At 38.5% G+C, this 23,685-nt stretch overlaps 1 protein-coding gene across 1 annotated transcript in view; it reads right to left on the reverse strand.

The window, feature by feature from the left end:
• The window catches only part of slc26a5 (solute carrier family 26 member 5), a 34,460-nt gene extending 11,045 nt beyond the window's left edge, over positions 1 to 23,415 (reverse strand). The window contains exons 1-14 of the mRNA XM_036577753.1: positions 23,298 to 23,415; positions 18,599 to 18,813; positions 17,565 to 17,704; positions 17,356 to 17,466; positions 10,642 to 10,814; positions 8,546 to 8,710; positions 8,118 to 8,270; positions 6,315 to 6,397; positions 6,064 to 6,211; positions 4,749 to 4,862; positions 4,386 to 4,463; positions 2,459 to 2,554; positions 1,627 to 1,733; positions 117 to 186 (exon numbers count right to left, since the gene is read on the reverse strand). Of these exons, the coding sequence (XP_036433646.1) occupies positions 117 to 186; positions 1,627 to 1,733; positions 2,459 to 2,554; positions 4,386 to 4,463; positions 4,749 to 4,862; positions 6,064 to 6,211; positions 6,315 to 6,397; positions 8,118 to 8,270; positions 8,546 to 8,710; positions 10,642 to 10,814; positions 17,356 to 17,466; positions 17,565 to 17,704; positions 18,599 to 18,753 (1,593 nt within the window). The 5' untranslated portion in view covers positions 18,754 to 18,813; positions 23,298 to 23,415. The remainder of the gene's footprint in view (positions 1 to 116; positions 187 to 1,626; positions 1,734 to 2,458; positions 2,555 to 4,385; positions 4,464 to 4,748; positions 4,863 to 6,063; positions 6,212 to 6,314; positions 6,398 to 8,117; positions 8,271 to 8,545; positions 8,711 to 10,641; positions 10,815 to 17,355; positions 17,467 to 17,564; positions 17,705 to 18,598; positions 18,814 to 23,297) is intronic.
• Between the last annotated feature and the right edge of the window lie 270 nt (positions 23,416 to 23,685).

Consider the following 23,685-nt stretch of genomic DNA (forward strand, 5'->3'; position numbering starts at 1 on the left):
GCAGCAACTGCAAATAAACACAGTTTAAGATAAATGAGGTTTGCTATTGCAGTATATTAGGTCTGCAATGATTTTCAGCTAAACAAAGAAAGATCCAACACAGAACTTTGTATTACCTCTTCATATTCGTCAGTGTCACAGTAGAGTCCAGTGTCTGAGATCTGCCCAAGAATAACACTTTTGGGGCTGGAAAACAGGATCGGCTTTGAGGGAAACATTTTCTTTAACACGCACAAAACCATATCAAATGACCAAAACATGACCATAACATGAAATTAAACACCCTAAAGTTACAAGTGCATTAGTATGTTACCAAATAATTAGTGTTAAAGGGCGCATTTCATGGAAAACTTAATCTTCCTCACTTATTTAATAAAAGAGTTTCAAAACATACCATTGACCCAAGCCTTCATGAGCTCTGTGTGTGTGTGTGTGTGTGTGTGTGTGTGTGTGTGTGTGTGTGTGTGTGTATGTGTGTGTGTATATATATATATATATATATATATATATATATATATATATATATATATATATATATATTGATAGAATCTAAACTGTATCTATATTGATAGAATCTAAACCCCAACGAACCAGGGAACTAGGTCTGTTGTCTGGACAAATGAAGTTTATTCATTGTGCGCACAGGTTCCAGACAGCCAGCCAGCCCGTAAGACAATGGACTGTCACAGTTTTATAGCTGGACTGATGCCAAGAATAAACCCAGCTTATACATGACAAGTGACAGGTGTGACAGACATGACCATATAACGAGAAAGACAACAATAGGCAGCCTAAAATACTTCTGCACATTCACACACAACAACGTACATTTCACAACAATAAATTCCTTCTATATATATATATATATATATATATATATATATATATATATATATATCGCTGTTGTCAGAAGGAAACCTCCATTGTATCTCCATTTTTGTCATTTTTCAGTTTTTGACATCATTTGAAAATACCTGTTGCTCTTTACATTGTATGTAAACGTCATGATGAATGGACCAAAAGAAACGGCCCAAAATGACATGGAAAAAAGTTTGGTTCCATTGACTTACATTAAAAGTGCAGTAGGTTTCTTCTTCTCCTGTAAAGTTACAATTTCAGAGATACGAGGTTTTCTTCCGACAAAGAAAATATACATATATTCCTGTTTATAAAGGAAGTGATATATAGTGGTTGTAAAATGGTCATGCACATATAAATTAATGCTGTTTTTGGTACATAAAAACCACACAAAGGTTGTAAGTGGACCTAAAGGGAAAACATAAAATACAAGAAAAGTGTGAAATATGGGGCCTTTAATGTGGCCAATTATAAAAGTTCCTATCTTATATCAGGTGAAACTTTTGCTTCACCTGATATAAGATATGAACTTTTGAACTTTCACCTCATTACATCTATAGGAATGTTGGTTAAAAAAAAATGTGTGCAATTGTTGTTAAAGCGATTATGAACCACAACGCTCATTTTCTAGCAATGAATGAATGAATGCTTAGAATGTAATTACTCATGAACCAGTTCTCCATGCTCTGGCCATTGTTTGCCCCACTTTTACAGCATGTAAAACAGGTTCACATACATGTAGCATCTATTCAGAGCTACTTTTCTTACCTTTGTGTTCTATAGATGACAGTAAGTAAGGCAAATCCGATCGCCACTAGCAGGCCGTAGTCCAGTCCCAGCAGCACTGAGGCCACAAAGGCCACCACCCAGATTGTCTTAGGATAAAAATACAACCAATATCAATGATTCTAAACATGAGGGGGAGGAACTGTTTACATCACACTGCAAAAAATGCTATCTTGTCAAGTAAAATTATCTTAAATAATTTTAAATATAGTCAATAAATCTAATATTTCTCCTGTTGTGAGCTTAATTTAAGATTACTTACCTTATTCCTAGTCCTATTCCTATTGTTTTATGTAATTTTATTAGGTAAAATTCTCACTATATTGGCTGATCTTGTTTCAAGAAATGTGCTTGCAACCAGGAAAATAATCTGTCAGTATAGTGAGATAATTTTACTCAACAAAATTACCTAAAATAAATAAATAAATGTCTAGAAATAAGGTAAATAATCTTATAATAAGTGCACAACCATCTCAAAATGGGAAATATTAGACATAATCGACTAGATTTAAGATCATTTCACTTGATAGGATACCATTTTTTGCAGTGCAGGCCTGTTAAAGCTGCTTAATTTAGTTTCTGAACTTCAGAAAAGGTGCTACTCAGATTTAAATCAAGCACTGGTATCTATTAGCACTGGTATCTATTTCTATCTCACACCTTCAGGACAGCTGCAAAAAGCACAGCTATGGATAAATGATGGACAACAACTTGGGCTGCTTTAAGAAGTGACAAAATAAATCGTTTTGAAAATCATCAATTATAAATACCTGCAGATCTGCATACTCTATTTGTCAGCACACACAAAACTCACCAACTCAATTTTGCTGGTCCTCCATAAGGCAGGAATGTCTCTCACTTGTTTGAACATGCCCAGCAGATTCACCATAATGATAGCAGCCAACACAGTCTGGCAAACGGAGACACATGTGAAATAGTCCGTGAAGCTGCTCTGCGATCATTTGTACAACCTTCCTGTTATGTTCAACAGTCAGGAACAGCGATAATGTTCCCGGGTCAAACTGACCCGATGTGTGTTAAACCATCCGAAAGTAGTTAAAAATATACATTTCCTTCATACACATTACCCTTAGCTCAATCAATATCAATTTAATCAATATTTAGTGTAAATACGTTTTTCACCCGTTACAGCTCATAGTTTACTTACAATAATTCACTTGTTTTTTATTAAAAAATTGTTAAATTTTTTTCTATATATTGGCAAAACTACACATTTAACACGTGTGTTTTATTTATTTTTATTCAGACTTTTTCAACATTTTTGACATATTTTCTGTCATGGGGGCGTGTTCTGGGTACTGACCCTTTAAACCAGGGGTCTCAAAATCAACCACTAAAGGAGCCAAATTAAAAAATTCAACAAATCTGTGGGCCAGAGAACAAACGTTTTTATTTAATGCTGTGCTGTAACCCCAACTAGCCATTGTTTATTCAACATACGCAAAAACTGCAGTAAAATACAGGCACTTAAAACAGCTTTGAAAAATTACACAAATACTTTAAAATATTCAAAATGTAAATGTTCCCAAGAGCTCAGTCTTTTAAACCTACCTACTCGGGTCATTCGACAGAAACGTCCACTTTTCTATCTCTCCATAGGAGTCACTGGTGTTACTGATCGTCATTGGTGTTCCACATAATAAAGGGAACACCAGAGACATTTTTAATGAACAATGCTTTTTACAAAACGGCTGCTACAGAGCATCAAACCACATGTTGTCAATCATGGAATATCCACTAAAATATGGAATTTAATCCATTTATATTCCATTTTTTCACAATGACCTCAGAATAAAGTCGGTCACACCAGTGACTTCAGCTAAAAGCTTCATATGAAATCATGAGCTAAATGATAAAATCTCTGATAACTGAAAGACTCAGTGGACTCACCATGAGCTTTTCTTCATAGATCCTCAGAAAACAGGTAAAAGGAAGTCGAGTGATGTCATCAGTGTGACTTTTATTTCAAAATAAGAGATTTATTGTTACGCAGTAACACCAGCGACACAACTCCTGGGGACAACTTTCATTATATACAATATTTATTTGGCATTTGTTTATGTCATTTAATTTATATATTCCATAGTCATGTATAGATTATTGTAGTTTTGCTAAATTGATGGCTGAAGAAGGTGTAAGTGCTAAAATAACGTATTGTTTTATTTTAAAATATAAATAAATTGTAACCCTAACATGTTTTTAAGTGTAATACATCTGTAAACACTTAGGACACAAAAATGGACGTTTCTGTAGAATGACCCATTTGCTTGAACTAGACCCCTGGCATCTTTTCTTTGGTGCAAGTTCATTAAGACTTGGGCTCTGAGCTGCTGAGCTCCGTTAGGTGTTTGTTAGTTGAACCTCAGTTGAAATGCAGCTAGTGTGTTTGGTGATATGACTGGTGTAGAATTGTGTAGAACTGAGGTGTAACCGCTGTCCCATAGATTGTTGTTGGGGTAGGAGAGTCAGAGCCCACCTTATGTTGCAGTGCATGCTGGAGACTGTAGTGCAGTGCATTACAAACGCTGTCGTATCCTCCACAGAGAACACATTCCTGCACATTTTAATTGCTTAACTGTTTATTTGCTTAATTTATTGGGGAAAATAATGTGGCCTGCATATAAAACATAATTAAATCAGAGGTGTTCAAACTCCTGTATAGGACTGCATGTGCTACTGTTTTCTGCAAACCATATAAAAGATGAATAGCTGTCACCTACCTGTGGAAGGGGCTGGAATACAAACCCAATGGCCACTATCACCAGCAGAACGAGAAGGGAGGACAGCAATCCAGCAATCTACGGTCACACAGACAGACAAACTGTAAGTGAATTATAACAGAAGCAATGCCTCATTATCTCATCTATATGGCTTAACAACGGCAATTAAGCCACCATCATGAGGCCGTGACTACAGGACACGGCACTTTAAACAAAGCAAGCACTATCTAAATGACTCCTTATCGTCGTATCTGCCTAAAAAACGCCCATAACCTCCGAGTATGTAAACTGGCAAAGTGAATAAAATAGGTCCAACCTTGAGAAGTAAGATGATGTCTTGTGTATACGCTGCTATACTGTTACCTGAGTCTTTCCTCCCGTGCTCTCCTGCACCAAGCTGCGAGACATTGAGGAGGTGATGGCGAAGGTTTGGAAAAAGGAACTGGCGAAGTTGCATAAGCCCAGAGCAATCAACTCCTGCCATTACAAATCAGAACATCATCAGATTACACTGGCTCAGATTCAGAGCCATAAAAAAACTGCCATTGCATAAGATCTACACTTACGAGAAGAAATATCACACCCAAGCTATAAACATTACCCATCACTCTGCCCATGAGAACGTTCCCAGACAGTGGTGGACAGTAAGGAAGTAAACGTAATTCATTGCTGTACTTCAGTAGTTTTTCGTGTATCTGTACTTTACTGAAGTTTTTCCATTTTGGGAGACTTTTTACTTTCACTCTATTAAGAGAAATCTGTCGTTCCTTTTGGTTTATGTGTGAATAAAAACGTAACATGGCAAAACGAAAGAAGAGTGAAGTAAGAACACCAATCAGGGCACAGCGGTCACTTTGTTATAAGCTTGTTTTGACCTTTTGGTCATACCGACCCAGTGCAGCACACGGTTCAACATCAGTGCAGCAGCGTAAAATTTTGGGAGAGTCTATTCAACATAAATGATGAACTAACCTAACTTTGTGTAAACAGACCACAATATAGAAATATGTACACATATGCAGTTGAGACTGACGTGTCTTTTTTCTGAATTTATACAAACACATTTCATTTTATAGTAAATTAGTTTTGGCTAGTTTATGTTTATGAACAGAGACCTACAGATGCAGTTTAGTAAAGGAAACTCATTTGTGAATCTGAGTTTAAAGTTTTTATTAAACTTAAACTTGTAACTAAGTTCAAATAAATCTTAAACTGAAACTTTGCTTATTTGTAAAAAGTCATTTCAGAGCCACTCAGTTCTACCTGATGGAAATTATGTGCCAATTTGTGTTTTGTGCTTATGATAATTTTAATAGACATCAGCGTCACTAATTAATGACCTTCTATTAAAAGACTGGTTTACCAAGAGAGACACTGGAGTATTTTCACCTAAACTGAGTTAATGAAGCGAGTCTTGTTATAAAATGATAATAGGACATTAAAGTCATAATTAATCTTTTAGTACTTTTACTTTTGATACTTAAGTACATTTGAAGGCAAATATTTTTGTACTTTTACTCAAGTGGAGGTCTAAAGGGAGGAACTTCTACTTTTACTGGAGTAATATTTTACCTTGGGTGTCTCAACTTAAACTCAGGTACATGGTTTGTGTACTTCGTCCACCACTGTTCCCCGACCAGCAGATCCCTCCTGTTACTGACTGTAAATGACGAATTACCTGGTTTCCATCCACACTGTAGCCGTACTTGAGAGCAAAGATCTTGGCTAAGGAGATTCCCATCGAGAAGCCCACAATGGCAATAGCGACGGCATCCGCAACCAGGTTAGGAAGAACGGAGAAATCTGGAATGGTGGGGGGTTGCAGTCTTGAGAGGATTGAAAAGAAGACAAGAACCTTACGGTTATTTTTAAAAGATGTACTTAGTGAATTATAAGGTAAGCAGTAAGGTAAACATCACATGTCCTTACCCTGCTGGGATATGACCCACAATATCAACCTGGTAGTTCTCAGAAAGAGACATCCCGTACGAGACCCCGGTGGACACGATCACCTTAAAAACATTGAAGGGAATTTCAAAACAAACTGATTTTTGGTAGTAACATATTTTTTTAGGCACATCACTGAACGTCATACACTCTTAAAAACACAGGTGCTGAGAAGGGTTCTCCAGCGCAATGCCATGGAAGAACCACATTTGGTCCCTAAAGAATCTTACAATGCCTGTTTTTTTTTGTCATTTAAGGAACTTTTTTAAACTTTAAAAGAACTTCCATGTACCTATCTATAACAATTATAGTTTTTCCAAGAACATCAAAGCCAAGAATCATTTAGGAACCTTTGATGTTTAAGAGTGTATGCGTGCAGCTCTACAGAAAATTGTACTTAAAAAGCTATGCAGTCGATTTTCTAAGTGAAATGTTGATTTTCTGAGTGAAAATAAGAAATAAGTTAACACGTCCTCTAAAGAGAACACATTTCAATGCACAATTGCTGGTTATTTGCTGAATTTAATATATTGGATAAAATGACAAAACATAAAATGTGGCCTGTGCAAAAGTTATGTTTCATTTTTTCAAAAATGTTAAACAAATAAATAGAGATTTTGCACTAAAATTTGCAGAAAAAATCCACAATTACACTTTTGCATATGACTGTATATCTGGGCAATACAAATGTATTTGCTCTGAAAAAGGTAATATTAAAATAAATACAAATTACAACAATAAATATCAATCATATAAGCAGTAGTGACCAATCAGTACTTTATTATGTTAATGAATCAGGTGTGCTGGTGCTGTATTTAACAATTCCATGTCATGGCTGGGGGCGTGTATACTGTATACATGAAAACACGCGTCAGAGGTGTGTAGTAACAAGTTACATTTCGCTGTTGTCGGAACAAAACCTCGTATCTCCAAAACGGTAACTTTACAGGAAAAGGGAAAAACCTACTTTACTTTTAATGTAAGTCAATGGAACCAGACTTTTTTCTAAGTCATTTTGGGTCGTTTCTTTTGATCCATTCATCATGAAATTCACACACAATATAAAGAGCAACAGGTATTTTCAAATTATGTCAAAAACTGAAAAACGACAAAAATGGAGATACAAGGTTTTCTTCCGACAACAGCGATTTACTCAAGGGCTGAGTATTTTCAAATCATAATACTTTTACTTCTACTCAAGTAGATTAGCGAGTAAATTAATATAATTTTTACTCAGCTACTTTTTAGCCATTCGTATTTAGTTACTAATTCCCTTTTTGTGTTTAATTTCATTCTGTTTTGATGTTGACAGCATCTGTACTGCTTTGTGATTGGTGGCATGTCAGATTGTATAGATTTAGCATTTTATTTTAGACCAAATAATCCAAAAAATAGAAAACCAGAGCTGTACAGTCTTCAAGACGCTACGCTGCAGTTCTAGAATTTACTCAGTACTTTTTGACCTGATACTTTCGTACTTTTACTCAATTTATTTCAAGGCACTCTTACTTACGTGATTACTGTACCCAAGTATTAATACTTTTACTTGAGTATTGATTAAGGCTACTCTACCCACTTCTGACACGTGTACTGTATTTATGTTTATTTGCATTTATTATAATGATATGTAATGTTTTCACAAGCAAACACACACTTACTGCCCAGACAAATGGTTTTAAATAATGAGCTTAGGTGGCTAAATGTTATAAATAGCCTATACTGGCCACATCTAGAGAATGTAAGTACTTTAGCTCGCTGAATTTAGTTTTAAAAGCATGAGATTACCACTATGATTTCTCCAGGGATGGGGATGGGCAGTTTCTTTTTGAAACGCTCGTTGATGTCTTTCACACCGTAGAGGAACACAGTGCACACCAATCCCACAATGAGAGTGGTGATGTTAGTGCTGGTGATGTCTTTAAAGACAGCGATGAGACTCTGCACAAAATTGAGGAAACACAACATCAACTATAAGCCTAAAATAGCAGGAAAATGAAAATGAAACTGTAAGACATAAATACAGAGGATTTGTGTGAAACAGAGCTGCCAAGTTGGGTTTAGTCCTGGCCTTGTGATCATGTGCTAAAACATGAATAGTTCTGAAAACGGAAAGAATGCTGTGTCCACAGGGAAGCATGGTCACATGAAGCATCAGGAGGTAGTTTTACGTACAGCAGACAGAGCATGGGTCATTGAATGAGAAGGTCACTCACATACACCACGGACAGTGGCCCGCCGAAGCGCTTGGTTTTAACCCCAAAAAAATATTTGAGCTGCGAGACACACACGTGCACCGCAGCCGCCGTGGTAAAGCCCCTCACTAGTGGTTCGGTCAGGTAAATGGCCACAAAGCCGAACCGCAGGATACCAAGGAACAGCTGCAGAGAGGTATGACAAAACCAGCTGTGTTTGAAAATGGAAGAACATGAAAGCCATCAAAGCCTCTTCATTATAGTTATTTAATAACATAAAAATAATACATGCTCTAGAACCGGATCTCATGTCTGACAGGGTAAATACAAGACAACATGGCATTTAAAACACTAACACTGGCACTTGGACCAGCAACTGGATGCCCTGATTGGCTAAAATATATGTTTTTAGACCTAGTAATTAGAGCAGTATATCATTTGGCTGAAAAAATCAGCTGCTATCAAGGTTCCCAGGGCTTATTATCCTGCAGATGTTGCTGATGTTCCTGTAAAGTCATTTGTTTGACATTATAATATAAACTGGGGCTGTCAAACTATTAACAAATCGAATCACGATTAACTGTATTCGTATTATTTGCTCAAATTTGACGCCAAAGAAAGATTTTTTTCCCCATTTAAAAAGCATAGCACTGTTATAGTTATGCAAGTTGACAAAATAAGCCTCATCAGAATGCATTTATTACTTTCACAAATTCAATGAAATCACTTTTTTATCATGTGAATGCAGTTTCCAATTTTCATCACCAACATGCAGTGAGAGCAACAGCGGCTGCACGTTCCAACCAACATCATATATATCATATATACCATCACTGAGTGCAGATTTCATATATACATTATATGGACAAAAGTACTGGGACACACCTCTTAATCATTGAATTCAGGTGTTTAATTCAGTCTCATGGCCACAGGTGTATAAAATCAAGCGCCAAGCCATGCAGTCAGCCTTTACACACATTAGTGAAAGAATGGGTCGTTCAAAGAGCTCACTGAGTTCCAGTGTGGTGCTGTAATAGGAGGCCACCTTTACAACAAGTCAGTTTGCGAAATTTCTTCCCTCCTAGATTTTCCACGATCAGCTCTGAGTGGTATTATTGGAATGTGGAAGTGTTTAGGAACCACAGCAACTCAGACACGAAGTGTCAGACCACGTAAAGTTACAGAGCGGGTCTCCGAGCTCTGAGGAGCTTAGAGCATAAAAGTCACCAACGCTCTGCTGATCAATAACTGCAGAGTTCAAACCTCCTCTGGCTTCAACATCAGCACAAAAACTGCACTGGGAGCTTCATGGCAGGGTCTCCATGGCTGAGCAGCTGCATGAAGCCTTACATCACCAAGCATAATACCAAGCGTCGGATGGAGTGGAGTAAAGCGCCGCCACTGGACTCTGGAGCAGTGGAAACGTATTCTGTACAGTGACCAATCAACTTCTCTATCTGTCAGTCTGATGGACGAGTCTGAGTTTGGCGAACGCCAGGAGAACGTTACCTGCCTGACTGTAAAGTTTGGTGGAGGAGGGATGATGATATGGGGTTATTTTTCAGCCCCTTAGTTCCAGTGAAGGGAAATCTTAATGCTTTAGCAGATCAATAAATTTTGGACAATTGGTTGCTTCCAACTTTGTGGGAACAGTTTGGGGAAGAATCTTTTCTGTTCCAGCATGACTGAGCCCCACTGCACAAAGCAAGGTCCGTAAAGTCAGGGCTGAGTGAGTTTGGTGTGGAAGAACTTGACTGGCCCTCACAGAGCCCTGACCTGAACCCCAACAAACACCGCTGGGACGAACTAGAATGCAGATTGTGAGCCAGGCCCTCTCGTCCAACACCAGGGTCTGACCTCACAGATGCTCTTCTGGATGAATGGGCAAAAATCCCCACGCACACTCACCAACATCTTGTAGAAAGCTTCCCAGAAGAGTGGAGGCTGTTATATTAAGGGGGGACCAACTCCATATTAATGCCTATGAATTTAGAATGGGATTCATAAAAGCTCCAGTAGGTCTAATGTGAAGGTGTCCCAATACTTTTGTCCATATAGTGTATCATATATACAGTCAACTGCTTTAGGGCTACTAGGTGTTCTGGGTCCTGTTGTACCTGAATAAGTCCCACTAATGTTGTGAGGGCCACGGCCACCTGCACTCTTCTAGCATCCCGGGCATCGATGTCCACTAGGCCGGTCACGTTGGTACCATTTAGAGGAAACATGGAGTCGGGGGCTTCTCTCACTGCAACGCCCCCAATCATCAGACTGATCACTGCAAAAGTACCTGCAAGATAAAAACCAAGACATTACACTGCTATTTATATAATCCAATACAGTGTTGATGTAATATGAAACATAAAAGCTGCAGAGCATTTTGTCTGTAATTACTCTGTAGTCCTCATGGGCAAAGCCTGTAGCTTGTAGCTGGTCCTGCTGTATCATGTCACTCAGGCAACGCTGTTAAACAAATATTCAAATTTCGATGATGTTATCATCAAATGCAAACAAGCTGGCCATTACCCAGGAACAGGAACGAATGACTGCTGGCCATTCTGTTGGTCACTACTTTGTGGGGGGGAGGGAATAATAATGTATTGTCAACCTGCATTTCCCTGTTAAATATTATTTTATTAGAGCAATAGAAATATATATTTAACAATATAAATATCTCCTTATTTAAGACATGAGACCCGAAGACAACAAGAAAAGCCCACAACATAATATTAGACCCTGATGGCGTAAATTGTCAAGTCAAGATTTATGTATGTGGTGGTTTTTACAGCAGGCACGGTCACAAAGCAGCTTTACAGAAAATCTAGGTCTAAGACACAAAGGAGCATCGCCAAGGGTGACAGCAGCGTGAAAACTCCCTAACGGCAAGAGGAAGAAACCTCGAGAGGAACCAAAACTCAAAAGGGGAACCCATCATTCTCAGGTCCACATTGGATAGCAAAATAATAACACAACGGCACTATGAACAGAGGATACCATTTCAGGTAAAGTGGGGAGATGTTTAAAAAAAAGCCCCAGCTTTACGTTACGTTTACGTCTCGTCTTCTTCTGTGAGTTTACTGGCTGGCTGCAAAGCAGAAATCCGATTACTGTCTGACTCATGTAGACCTGGAGTTTCCCCATTATCTGATTACTCAAGTGCACGTAAGTGTGTTGATCACATTACTGACAAAACTTGATTTTTTGCAGTTATCGGGCTACTGATGGCATGTAAACAGACTCAGTGACTACTACTAGGAGCATATATCGGTCCACTGACTTGATAAGGTCGGCACCTCACGGACTGTTTGCCACTGCTGGTCCACCCTCGGACCACCCAAATTACCGTCCTGCATACAAGCTCTAACTAGTTTTTAATCTCCTCAAACAGATTTTAAATCCACAGAGACTTTTATTTTAGAAAATAAACTTGGACAAATATTACAAACAACTGAGAGAAAAAAAGACTACGTCTGATGTAAAATGATTTTATAGAAAATGTTGCCGACACTGAGCTAAAATAAAATTATTTACTAAACTAATTTACAAAGTATAACTAAAGAAAAGAAGGAAGGAAAAATCAGTAAATTGGACTGAGTGGAAAATGAGCGATGATAAGTGGAAATGTGTGTAATACTCTGCTTAAACCCAGGTGGGACGCCCGGAAAACGCTGAGCAAAATGCCAGTGGACCACCAGCTTTGCCATCGGCAGGCCAAAAGCGTCCCACTATCCTCTTGAATGTGTGTGTGAGGCAGGTGAAACATCGTCTATGACTAAACAGCTCTAGTTTGAGTCTGTGAAGGCAGCAGCAGCATCAGGAGGGTGAGTGGGGTAAATAATTAGAGTGGGAAATATGATAATAAAATATCATTATGATAAATTATGTCACAATGTGCTTTTCTTAGCGTATCATGGATATAGTCAGAGTATAGAACACTGACCAACTACTTAATTGAGCACAGTTAGGCCCGTTTACTTGGATTTAGAACAGTGAAGTTTGTAAAAAGTTGAAAAAAAAATCACTGAAGTTATAGTTTAATAATTATAATGATTCTTATTTATTTTACTTGAATATTTTTTGCAGCTGTTTTATTTGATGTTCATTCTTTTACTGTTCTATTCTAGAAAATAACCCGATTTTTCTAAAAATTAAATTTTCTAATTGCTTACTAAGTTTCTAAGGTTCTTTTACTTCACTTTAATGTGTTCATTATTATTATTGATATTTCACACCAGTTTTCTATTTAAGCTGTTATTTTTATTATTATTATTTTTTAATTATATTTTTTATATAAATCTATTTGTCTTGATTTTCTTTTGTTTTAGTTGGCAGATTTCATTTCAACTTTTTCAATCACTTGTAATTTGCTCGCCTACAATGAACTTCTGAGTTGAAATAAAGGTTGATTGATTATTACAACATACAACACTGTTTACTGTATATAGAATAGAACACATAACTGCTTACTCTAACAGTACGTAACATACCGTATATATTGTATTTATAGTATTGTGTGTGTATATACACATGCATATATCATTCATAGATATATTTGTAATTGTGTATATATATATTGTTCATATAGTTATAGTTATAGTTCATAGATACATCATATTTATACATTTCACATATTTCATACATACATATACACATATATACATCATCTAAACCGCTTATCCTCCTGGGTCACGGTGGGGTGCTGGAGCCTATCCCAGCTGTCATTGGGCAGAAGGCATATATTTCATTTCTTTATTATTACAGTATTTTTAACATGTGGCACTACAGTTTCTATTTTGTCTGTTCTAACTTATTTAGTTTTTCTGAGATTTAATATCATGATGTATATTGTGTATCATGAAAATATCTTGAAGTGTCATGATTTCATATTTTTGCCTCATCGTCCACCCCTAAATGGACACGCAGGAGGCTCCATAGTGGTCAGACCGGACGGGCAGTGGTTCAGCTCGGCAAAGGACTCCCGATCAGGGCAGATCTTGTCCTCGTTCCTTGCAGGAGTTTTAATACACTGCACACTTATGCATTTATAAAACGTTAATAATATAATAACAATATGAACTGAACCTAATGTATACATCACACAGTAAACATTGAAACACCAGAAAACACCACATAATCCAGAGCAACATCAGCCTTGTCCAAATATAACAGATGGAATTAACCTGCTCATTAACTTGCGAGTACATATAGCAAAAAGATGCACTGTATATTGTGAATTGTTTCACACATTTTGGGGTATTGATCATGTTTGCCATACTAACCGCCCCAACAGTATTAGATAAAGATCCTATTTTATATTTTCAACACCTTTCCAGTATCCTATGTAATATTTGTATGCTAAGGCGTGGCACGTTCTCAACAAACAAGTTAATCAGGACTGGAGAGTTATGAAATAGTTGCAGTTTGGGAGAAAGACCACATCCGAAACTCCGCCCACCTAACTTCCCATACATTTATCTCTCTTTCCTGTTGTGGTCTGTGCTCGCAAATCTGCTGATGAGTACGTGCGCTGAGGGTGTTAGCCGCAAGGGTAAACTAACCCCAGATAACATTATCACATATTATGCTTATTGGGGCACACAACTTGAGCAAATTAACCATCCAAGTCACCTGAGTTCCGGCTCGGGGACTTTAGAGTAAGACACTGTACTGAAGGTGTGTCTACCATATACAGGATTTGATGTGTCATTGTGACAGATGGCTAGACTGATAAGCTGAAGTCACAAAGCAGCAGCGTGGCGTCCTCCAGGAAGGTCACTCCTAAAACGTGCCACGCTTGTTTAATGAGGACTCCTTCTAGCTAACGTCACAAAAATCCCATCTCAGCTCTCCATCTAGATAAGCGCTTCCCTATGGGGAAGTTATTTTCTGACATAAACCTGCTGTGTGTTCAGAGTGAGTGTTCGTTAAACAGGATTGCAGGGCTGGTGCAGCAGCACTCTTGCTCAACACTTCTGTCTACAAGCCATGGAGCCAATGGTCAATATCCTGAATCAACAAATCTAACCCCTTTAGGACTTTATCGTCTCTTTAGAAAGCGGCGCTTTTAGCCTCCTTCAGTTTTTCGAATCAGGAGCCTGTTCTCTACTTATTTATTCATTTTTCATTTTATTTTAGAACCACTGACCAACTGTGCTTACACACAGGGGAATTAGACCTCCGCATTTAAACACCCACATACATGCACTAATGAACACGCACACTAGGGGGCAGTGAGCACACTTGCCTGGAGTGGTGGGCAGCCCTATCCACTGCACCTGGGGAGCAGTTGGGGGTTAGGTGTCTTGCTCAAGGGCACTTCAGTCATGTCCTGTCGGCTTAGGGGATCAAACCGGCGACCTTCCGGTCACAAGGCTCGTTCCCTAACCTCCAGCCCACGACTGCCTCTATCTCTATTGAAGGAGAATTCCACCCATTTTTCTAAATTTCTGCATAATTAAATGTTTAAGATGTAAACAGAGTCATTCAGAGTGGTTTGGTGTGAAACGCTCTGTTCTAGAGAAACTTACAGAGTCAGAGCTGTTCACAGTGGTGGTTATAGGAACCAGACGTCTGATCCTTGATGCCTGAGACACTGTTTAACGAAAGCTTGGACGAGGTTTCGGTCTGAACATATTTTTTAATGGAGGATGGAGGCATTTCAAGGCAAATTAGTATCTAGTAGAAAAATACTTATTTAGATCTGCGATTATTTGACCACTACCAAAATTACATATATAAACTCAGAAGACATGTGTTGTTTGTTTTGAGTAGTAACTAACTGCTAGTAACTGGTTATATTTGTTGCAGACATCATAACCCCTGGTTCCTATCACCACCACTGTGAGTAATTCTGACTCAGCAGGTTTCTCTAGAACGGAGCGTTTCACACTAAACCACTGAACTAAACCACAGTGAACCACTAAATGACTTTGCTTACATCTCATCAACTGAGTTATGAAAATTAGAAAAATTGGAGGAATTCCCCTTTAAGTTGTACCTAACTTTAGCTCTTAAATGAGACACAACCCACACAAACCACCAAAAACTCTCATACAGGAACTTTTGAAAACGAGCAATGCTGTGCCAGGGACACAGGCACTGACAGCTCCTAGAACTTCTTCAGAACTTCAGAACAGAGGTATCACATCTGAGATATCGCAAACTTCAGTTACTGTTGCTTTTGGCAGGGAGTGTGGAAAACTGACATTCAAGCTAAGCTGGAGTCCACAGGAGTCCAAAAGGGGGGAGGCTGTGTTTGTTTTCCTGCTGATTAGTTTTCATTGTAGTGGCTGACAGAGAGAGCCCTTTAGCCTCCGCTCCACAGTCAAACTTCACAAAGCGGGACTCTCAATGCAAGCAGGGCTCTCGTAGATAAATGAGCACAAATGACTCAAGTCCTGGTCCTTAACTACTGCTGCAAGGAATGTCAGACATTCCCTGCAAATTCTGAAATGAAATACCCTCACAGGTTAGATATGAAGATCGGACAGCCTTGAATGAAAATACTCCTCCACTGTTTGTCCTTGTGTTGTAAAATTTAAAGAGATAAATTAAAATAAGTATTAATATAAGTGTCCAGCTAACCACCACAGACATGCATTGGTTTCATCTATGTAATAGATCACTTATACGTGGCAAGTCAAAATTCAGCAACCACCTCAAAATGTGTGTAAGATTAATTTTAATATTACACTGATCTCATCACCACCATTGTGTATTCCTGATTTCTGCCAAAAATGTCCATTTGTGGCCTGTTATGGTCCTCTGATATCTTTAAACAAACGTTTTATACTGAACGGTCATCCGTAGAACCAAAACTGTATTAAGAAATTGATCTGATTAACAAAGCAATACTACTTTTGAGCTCTGTAATACGATGTGACACATGCATAATGTTTTAAATGGTCCATATCAAGGAAAACCTAATTTCCCTCGCTTTATTGTAACAATGATTCATTTGTAATTAATAATATGTAAACAGCTTAGAAGTTTCAAAAACATACCGATCACTCTCCACTCCTTAAAGCCCATATTTGGAAACTAAGCTCATTTTGGATTCATTGTGTCTGTGATGTCACAAAAAACAACTCATTTACATATTTATACCTATTCAGCCGACAGTGGTTTAGCCCCACCCACTCACACTGAAGCTCTGGAGTGTTTTAGATTTGAGATGCAATACAGGGCAGCAATTCAAAACACAGCTCATTTACATATATCAGTCATATAGGCTAAGTATGCAGGGTAAAAAGAGGTTGAAAAATGATAATTTAAAAAATAATTCTGACCATGTTTGGCAGATAAAACCGCACTAATATTATAAATGGACCCCAAAAGGAGGGGAAAACGTAGGAAACAGGCCCTTTAACTATTGCTATTGACTGGAACAGGTCATTTCTGTTCTGGACAAAGTTCTCACTGACTTTTATGGAAGGGCAATGATAGCTTGTCAGATTGCATGGCTTCTAGCCAAAGATGGTCAGCAAAGATGCACAGAGATATGTAGGTCAATCACATTCTCAAGCTTAAAAGGATCAGCTGGCTGAGAACTGCAGAGTCTAAGTTGGGAAGGTAACACACTAGAGTCTAAAACAGGGGTGCTCAATCCTGCTCCTGGAGATCTACCACCCTAGTTTAGCTCCAACCCTAATCTAACACACATGGTCCAGGTAATGGAGGTCTTGAGAGACGTCTGAACTTTAGAGCCTGGTGTGTTGGATCTGACCTCTCCAGGGTAGTAGATCCCCAGGACCGGGATTGGGCAGCCCTAGACTAAAACAGCCAGCATGTACTCAGTTTCACTATGAGGTCTGCAACTTGTTGAGGCTCACCTATTGAAATATGTCTGGAGGTACCGAAGAAAGTGTACAGCAGAACAGGGTAGAATGACGAGTACAGGCCATAGACTGGAGGGACTGCTGCAAGCAACGCATAGGCCAGACCTGGAGGGAACGAGAGAGAAACAGACAGAAACAGTGATCATGCATATTCAACCAGTCTCAGTCTGAACAACATTATAATCAGTGGTATATGAGCCAACCTTGAGGCAGCTGCATGACTCCTGTGCTGAGACCAGAAACTATGTCCCCAAACAGGTACTCCTTGACTGGATAAGACGGTAGCCATGATAGGATGGGCAGGAGGCTCAGGACAACTGACTTCGCTTTTTCAGAGGAACAGCTGAGGGGGGAAGGGAGTTTAAAGGGGAAAGCCACAGATTTTAGAAAATTTCAGCAATATTTGATTAAACAAAGTCATTCAGAGTGAAGAGAAGAAACCTACTTACAGTGGTGGTGATAGGAACCAGGGGTCACGATGCCAAATACAGCCATTTTATTTACTATGAAAAATAAAGTGAACCTACACTTCTCCTGAGCTTTTATATGAAATATTGATGATGGTAAAATACGAAAAAAAAGTCTTGAAAGAAGGTTTTCTTTGCCTGACAACACCCTGCATGTGTCCCTCCACCATTTATGGATTGAAATAAAACATGTTTCAAGCAAACCCTTATTTCAAACCTATCGTAAAACAGCGTCTCAGACATCAGGCAGTGAATTCATAACCATTTCATGTAGTAACGTTCTGTGAGGGAGCTTTTAGAGGTGGACATCTGGTTCCTATCACCACCACTGTGAACAATTCTGACTCGGTAAGTTTCTCTAGAAGCAAGAATTTCACATCAAAAACATTCTGAACGCATCTGCGTACGGAAATTCTGAAAAATCGGTGGAATTCTCCTTTAAGGCCATTGTGCGCGACATGTAAGCCAATTGACGTCATGAGAAATTCTTCTAAAATTCACTAACGTCAAATAACATTCACTACCACTGGAAATGACAATGCTGCTTCCGTCAATGGAGATTCTGCAAAGTAGTTTAAGCTCAATCTATTAAGAGTTTTAAAAAACAAACAGTAATTACAGCACAGCTGTACACATAAGCATATTTATGGAACACAATTTAAGTATAATTACTTGGTGCAAAGGCGGTATAATTAGTGTTGTGTAATAAAACAAAGGCTTAACCACAAAACTGACCATGCTTGTTATCAAAACTGAAGATGAGGCCTTACCGGAACTGTTCAGCTACTCTCTGCCCAATAGTCTTGGGTGTCCTTTCCTTCGTGTGCAAAAGCTGTGAGCTGACGTATTCCTCATCGAACACTTGTCGCTCGACCCGGTACACCAGCGTAGCAGAAGGTTCCTCGTCAACATTTACATGTTCCATAACAACAGAGAACGGCTTTGCATGACAGGATGCAACCCTCCTGCTCTCTCTTCTGCCTTCCTGTTTAAATGAGCAGAGAAAACAGTCCAAAGCTCTGATGAGTAACACTCTTAAAGGGGAATTTCAGTGATTTTTCAAAATTTCTGCAAGGTTTAATCACTGAGCTGTAAACAAAGTCAGGTTTGGTGTTTAATACTTCACTGTAGAGAAACGTAGTAGGTCTGATTTCTTCACAGTGGTGGTGCCACAATGCAAATACAGCCATTTTATTTGCTAGTATTATGATTATAATGCTTAAATAAGACTAAATCAGAGAAAATAAGCTTTCTTTGGGGACGTCTTGCCTCAGTCGACTGCCTCAGTTTAGAATCACTTGTCATGTTAATAATTAATATTCAGTAAACTTCATTCAGTGCAGATTGAAATGTTATAAACTGGACACCAAAACTTAAACCAACACTTTATTCACAGTTTAAAACACTTTGGGAACAACATGAAGTCAGGACATGCTAAAAAACCTACATATGTAAATGTAATGAAATAATAAGATGTCATTATCGGTTTATTGGAATTTCTAGTCATAAAATACTATGATTAGCTGTTAAATTAGTGAGATTTGATTATTGCTTTTCAAATATAAAGCATAAAGCATTGTGGGTGTCGGTTTCTTTATAAGTTAATTCTCAATGCTGTACAGATTTAGCAATTATCATTAAATCACTTACAGCTCTGTTTATCATTGAGATTGCATATAATATATATTTTGGACATCTATATCTATTCATTTGGGGCATCTATAAACTTTTGGGTTTTAACATTATATATATATAGATAGATAGACAGATAGATATAGATCTAGACACATGCACGCATCTTCAAAGAAACTGGTTTCATATTAATAAAACCAGTGATTCCAAACTTTTGTATGACAGTGTACTTTGTTATCAAAGGTTATCAAGACGAACACTAAGAGGTTCATAAGAATTTTCTTACATACAACTCTTTAAAAAAAACTTCAGAAGTTCACAAATATTCTCTTAAGATAATCTTAATTATTTTCTTGAGATTTTCTTAAGAAAATCTTCATTGTTTTGTTATGGAGGCTACGCTGCATTTTGCCCCGTACCATAAATGACGCAAGATACATTTTGAATTTATATTAAATGTTATTTCCGTTATTAGGTTAATCCACTCAGAGGAGCAAAATGGAGGGAAAATGTCAAACCAAGAACTAGAGGTGATGGAGGAAGAAACAGCTAAGAGGAAAAAATCCTCCTTAGAAAATAAAATAATTACGGAGTGGCTGCGGAAAGCAAGAGTCGAGGATGAGGAGCTGCAGAGGCAGCGTCTGTGACGAATTTAGATGCTCAACTTGTCAACTCTTACAGCCCAAGACATGTGTGAGGCTATCATAATGTTTAAGAACATAATATTGTCAAGAATAACATCTGTTCTTCAAATAATTCTTAAGAAAATAGTTAAGAAAAGAAAAATCATTCTTAAGATGTTTTTGGAAGAATAACTTTTTCATAACTTTTGTCTTCAGAATAAAGATAAGAAAAAACTAATTTAGAAGATTTTCTTTCTTAAGACTAAGGCTGAACGATTTGGGTAAAATATCTAATTGTAATTTTTCTGACTGATATTGTGATTTAAATTGCGATTATATTCCATAAATTGAGGTTCAGGCCTTTTTTTGACAAGACCAGAATATCGACCTTTACTAGCTTGAGGCTCGACCCCTCAATGTAGTGAGCCAGACTGCCAGTAAGTTGTGGTTGTGATGTCACAAAACATGGAGGTTCAGTTGTCTCTGATTGGTCTACCTTATCTACAGGCAGTTCTCAAATTCTGTGTTATTTGGTTAAATTGTCCCTCTTAAAACTTATTGCAGCTCTTGCGATTTGAATCTTGCACTTCCTTAAACTGCGATTTCAACATAAAAATGATTCATCTTTCTGCTCTGCTTAAGACACTCTCATGAATCCAACCCCTGGTTCCTATCACCACCACTGTGAACAATTCTGGCTCTGTAAGTTTGTCTAGAACAGAGCGTTTCACACCAAACCACTCTGAACCGCTCTGAACCTCTCTGTTCGCATCATTTTTCCATACATCCTAACTATTTACTTACGCAGAAGCTTTTGTAAAATGGGTGGACTTCCCCTTTAACACCCCCACCTGTCCCTAAGTGTGATAGAATCAAGTCTTTTTTAATCTGTCACTGCTGGTCAGAGTCACTGTCCAAGCGTTCCAACATCTCTGGCAACCTTTCTTTCTGTGTTCCTGGAATAAAAGTGCTGAAAACACTTGTGGGTGAAGCAACAGGTCCACCAAATACACTGGAAGGACAAACTGTTTTGGCCTTTACTGCCTGCCAGAGACAGGAGGGGTGATGACCTTTCAGCGCTGTATACAGGGTGTCGGTCGGAGTGAGTTAGTACAGGCCAGTGTAAGTGTTCACGAATGTTAATCTCGAGAACACAGATGAGTAGTTTGCTCCTTTGAAATCTCGGTTCTCTGAAAGATCAGGCTGAAGGAAATGACAGCTCATTAGCACGGCAGTACGTGATGCAACGGCACGGAGCTGACCTCTCCATGGACTCCTCTTAGCTGCACATCTAAAAGAGATGGTTCTTCAATGGTTTTTAATAAAGGGAATAGCTCTGAGTTTATATAGAATCATTTCACGCTTAAATGGTTCTCTGTATGATAATAAGGTTCTTCAGATTGATTCAAGAACAATCTTGTTAAGTGTGCAGATAAGGGGAGTCCACAGAGAGGTTGGCTCCGTGCCGCTGCATCACGTACTGCTGTGCTAACGAGCGGTCATTTCCTCCAGCGTGTCTGATCATCTCAGGAGAAAACTATTTATCTCCGTTCTCAAGATTAGAACGTGTTGTTTATGGTTCTATAGAGCACCTTTTTGAAAATGGTTCTATATAACAGCAGAGCATTTTTTTGGTGCTACATAGAAACACTTAAGCATATATAAACAACTATATACATGCTTAAAGGGTTCTCTGTATGGTGAAATGGTTCTTCAGACTGATGGAGAATGTGTTGTGTATGGTTCTATATAGCACCTTTTTGAAAATGGTTCTATACAGCACCAAAAAGGTTCTGCTGTTGTTGTGATGTCAAGCTTGTGACAGTGGAAGAACGCTTTTTGGTGCTATGTAGAACCACTGAAGCCTATATACAGGACCATATACATGCTTAAATGGTTCTCTGTACGGTGAAAGGTTCTTCAGATTGATGGAGAATGTGTCGTATATGGTTCTATAGAGCACCTTTTTCAAAAGGGTTCTATATAGCACCAAAGAGGTTCTGCTGATGTTATGATGAGAAGCTTCTAACAATAGAGCAACCCTTTTTGGTGCTATATAGAACCAGTTACGCATATATACAGAACTATATACATGCTTAAATGGTTCTCTGTATGGTGAAAGGTTCTTCAGACTGATGGAGAATGTGTTGTATATGGTTCTACATAGCACCTTTTTGAAAATGGTTCTATACAGCACCCAAACAGATTCTGCTGTTATTGTGATGTCAACCTTGTAACAATATAAGAACCCTTTTTGGTGCTATGTAGAACCACTTAAGCATATATACATATCTATATACATGCTTAAATGGTTCTTCATATGGTGAAAGTTTCCTCAGATTTATGGAGAATGTGTCGTATATAGCACCTTTTAGAAAACGGTTCTATATAGCACCAAGCTTGACATCAAAACAACAGCAGAACCTTTTTTGATGCTACATAGAACCACTTAAGCATATACACAGAACCATACACACGCTTAAATGGTTCTTTACATAGTGAAATGGTTCATCAAACAGATGTAGAATGTGTTGTATTTGGTTCTATACAGCACCTTTTTGAAACTGGTTCTATATAACACCAAAAAAGCGTTCTTCTACTGTTACAAGCTTGACATCATAACAACAGCAGAACCTTTTTTGGTATTACGCACATACACAGAATCATATACGCGCTTAAATGGTTCTTTTCCCGGTGAAATGGTTCATCAGATCGATGGAAAATGTGTTGCATATGGTTCTATATAGAACATTTTTGAAAATGATCTATGTATACCACCAAAAAAGGTTCTTCTATACTTACTATGCTTACAGTGTCAAGCTTGTGACACCAGAGGAACCCTTTTTGGTGTTATATAGAACCAGTTTCAAAAAGGTTCTATACAAAACATGCTCCATCACTCTGAAGAACCATCTCACCACGAGAAGGACCATTTAATCATGTGTATGGCTCTATATAAAACTTATGGTTCTAGATAGATCCATTGCCTTTACTGAGTAACCCTTCAAGAACCATGTTTAAGTGTGTGGATGATGGAATAAGGGATCCATTAAGGGATGTAACAGCACACGTGTGAGGAACCCAGCAGAGAACAGAGAACTACACTGTTCACCCTGTAGGTGCAGGTATGACTCGCCGCTGTACTCAGAAACTACTTGTGGTACTCCTGAGTACTTCTGCCAGGGTTCTAAGAGAGAAGAGAGAAGAATCATACCTGAGGTTCTTGAGTCCCTGATGAGGATGAAACACGCGGACTCGGGCTGAATTCGGCGGAGGTGTCCGCGCATCAAGCGTCCAGTTACTGTTTAACAGCGAAACGTCCTTTAACTACACGACAGCTGCGCAGTCCGACCCCGGCGTGACGTGCGTAAACCGCGTAAACTCCGTACGTCATGCGCCCCGCTGCGCTATGGGATATGTAGTTCGGTGATGTAAAGTCGCAAATTAAAGGGGAACTCCACCAACTTTTCAAAATGTCAGCATAATGCAGCGTGTGTGATGTAAACAAAGCAGTTCAGGGTGCTTTGGTGTGAGGTGGTTCATTTGCAAAGAAACTCTTGTTTTTACAGTGGCGGTGATAGGAACCAGGGGTCGCCATGACT

This window comes from Colossoma macropomum, unplaced genomic scaffold, assembly GCF_904425465.1.
Source record: "Colossoma macropomum unplaced genomic scaffold, Colossoma_macropomum, whole genome shotgun sequence".
NCBI lineage: Eukaryota > Metazoa > Chordata > Actinopteri > Characiformes > Serrasalmidae > Colossoma > Colossoma macropomum.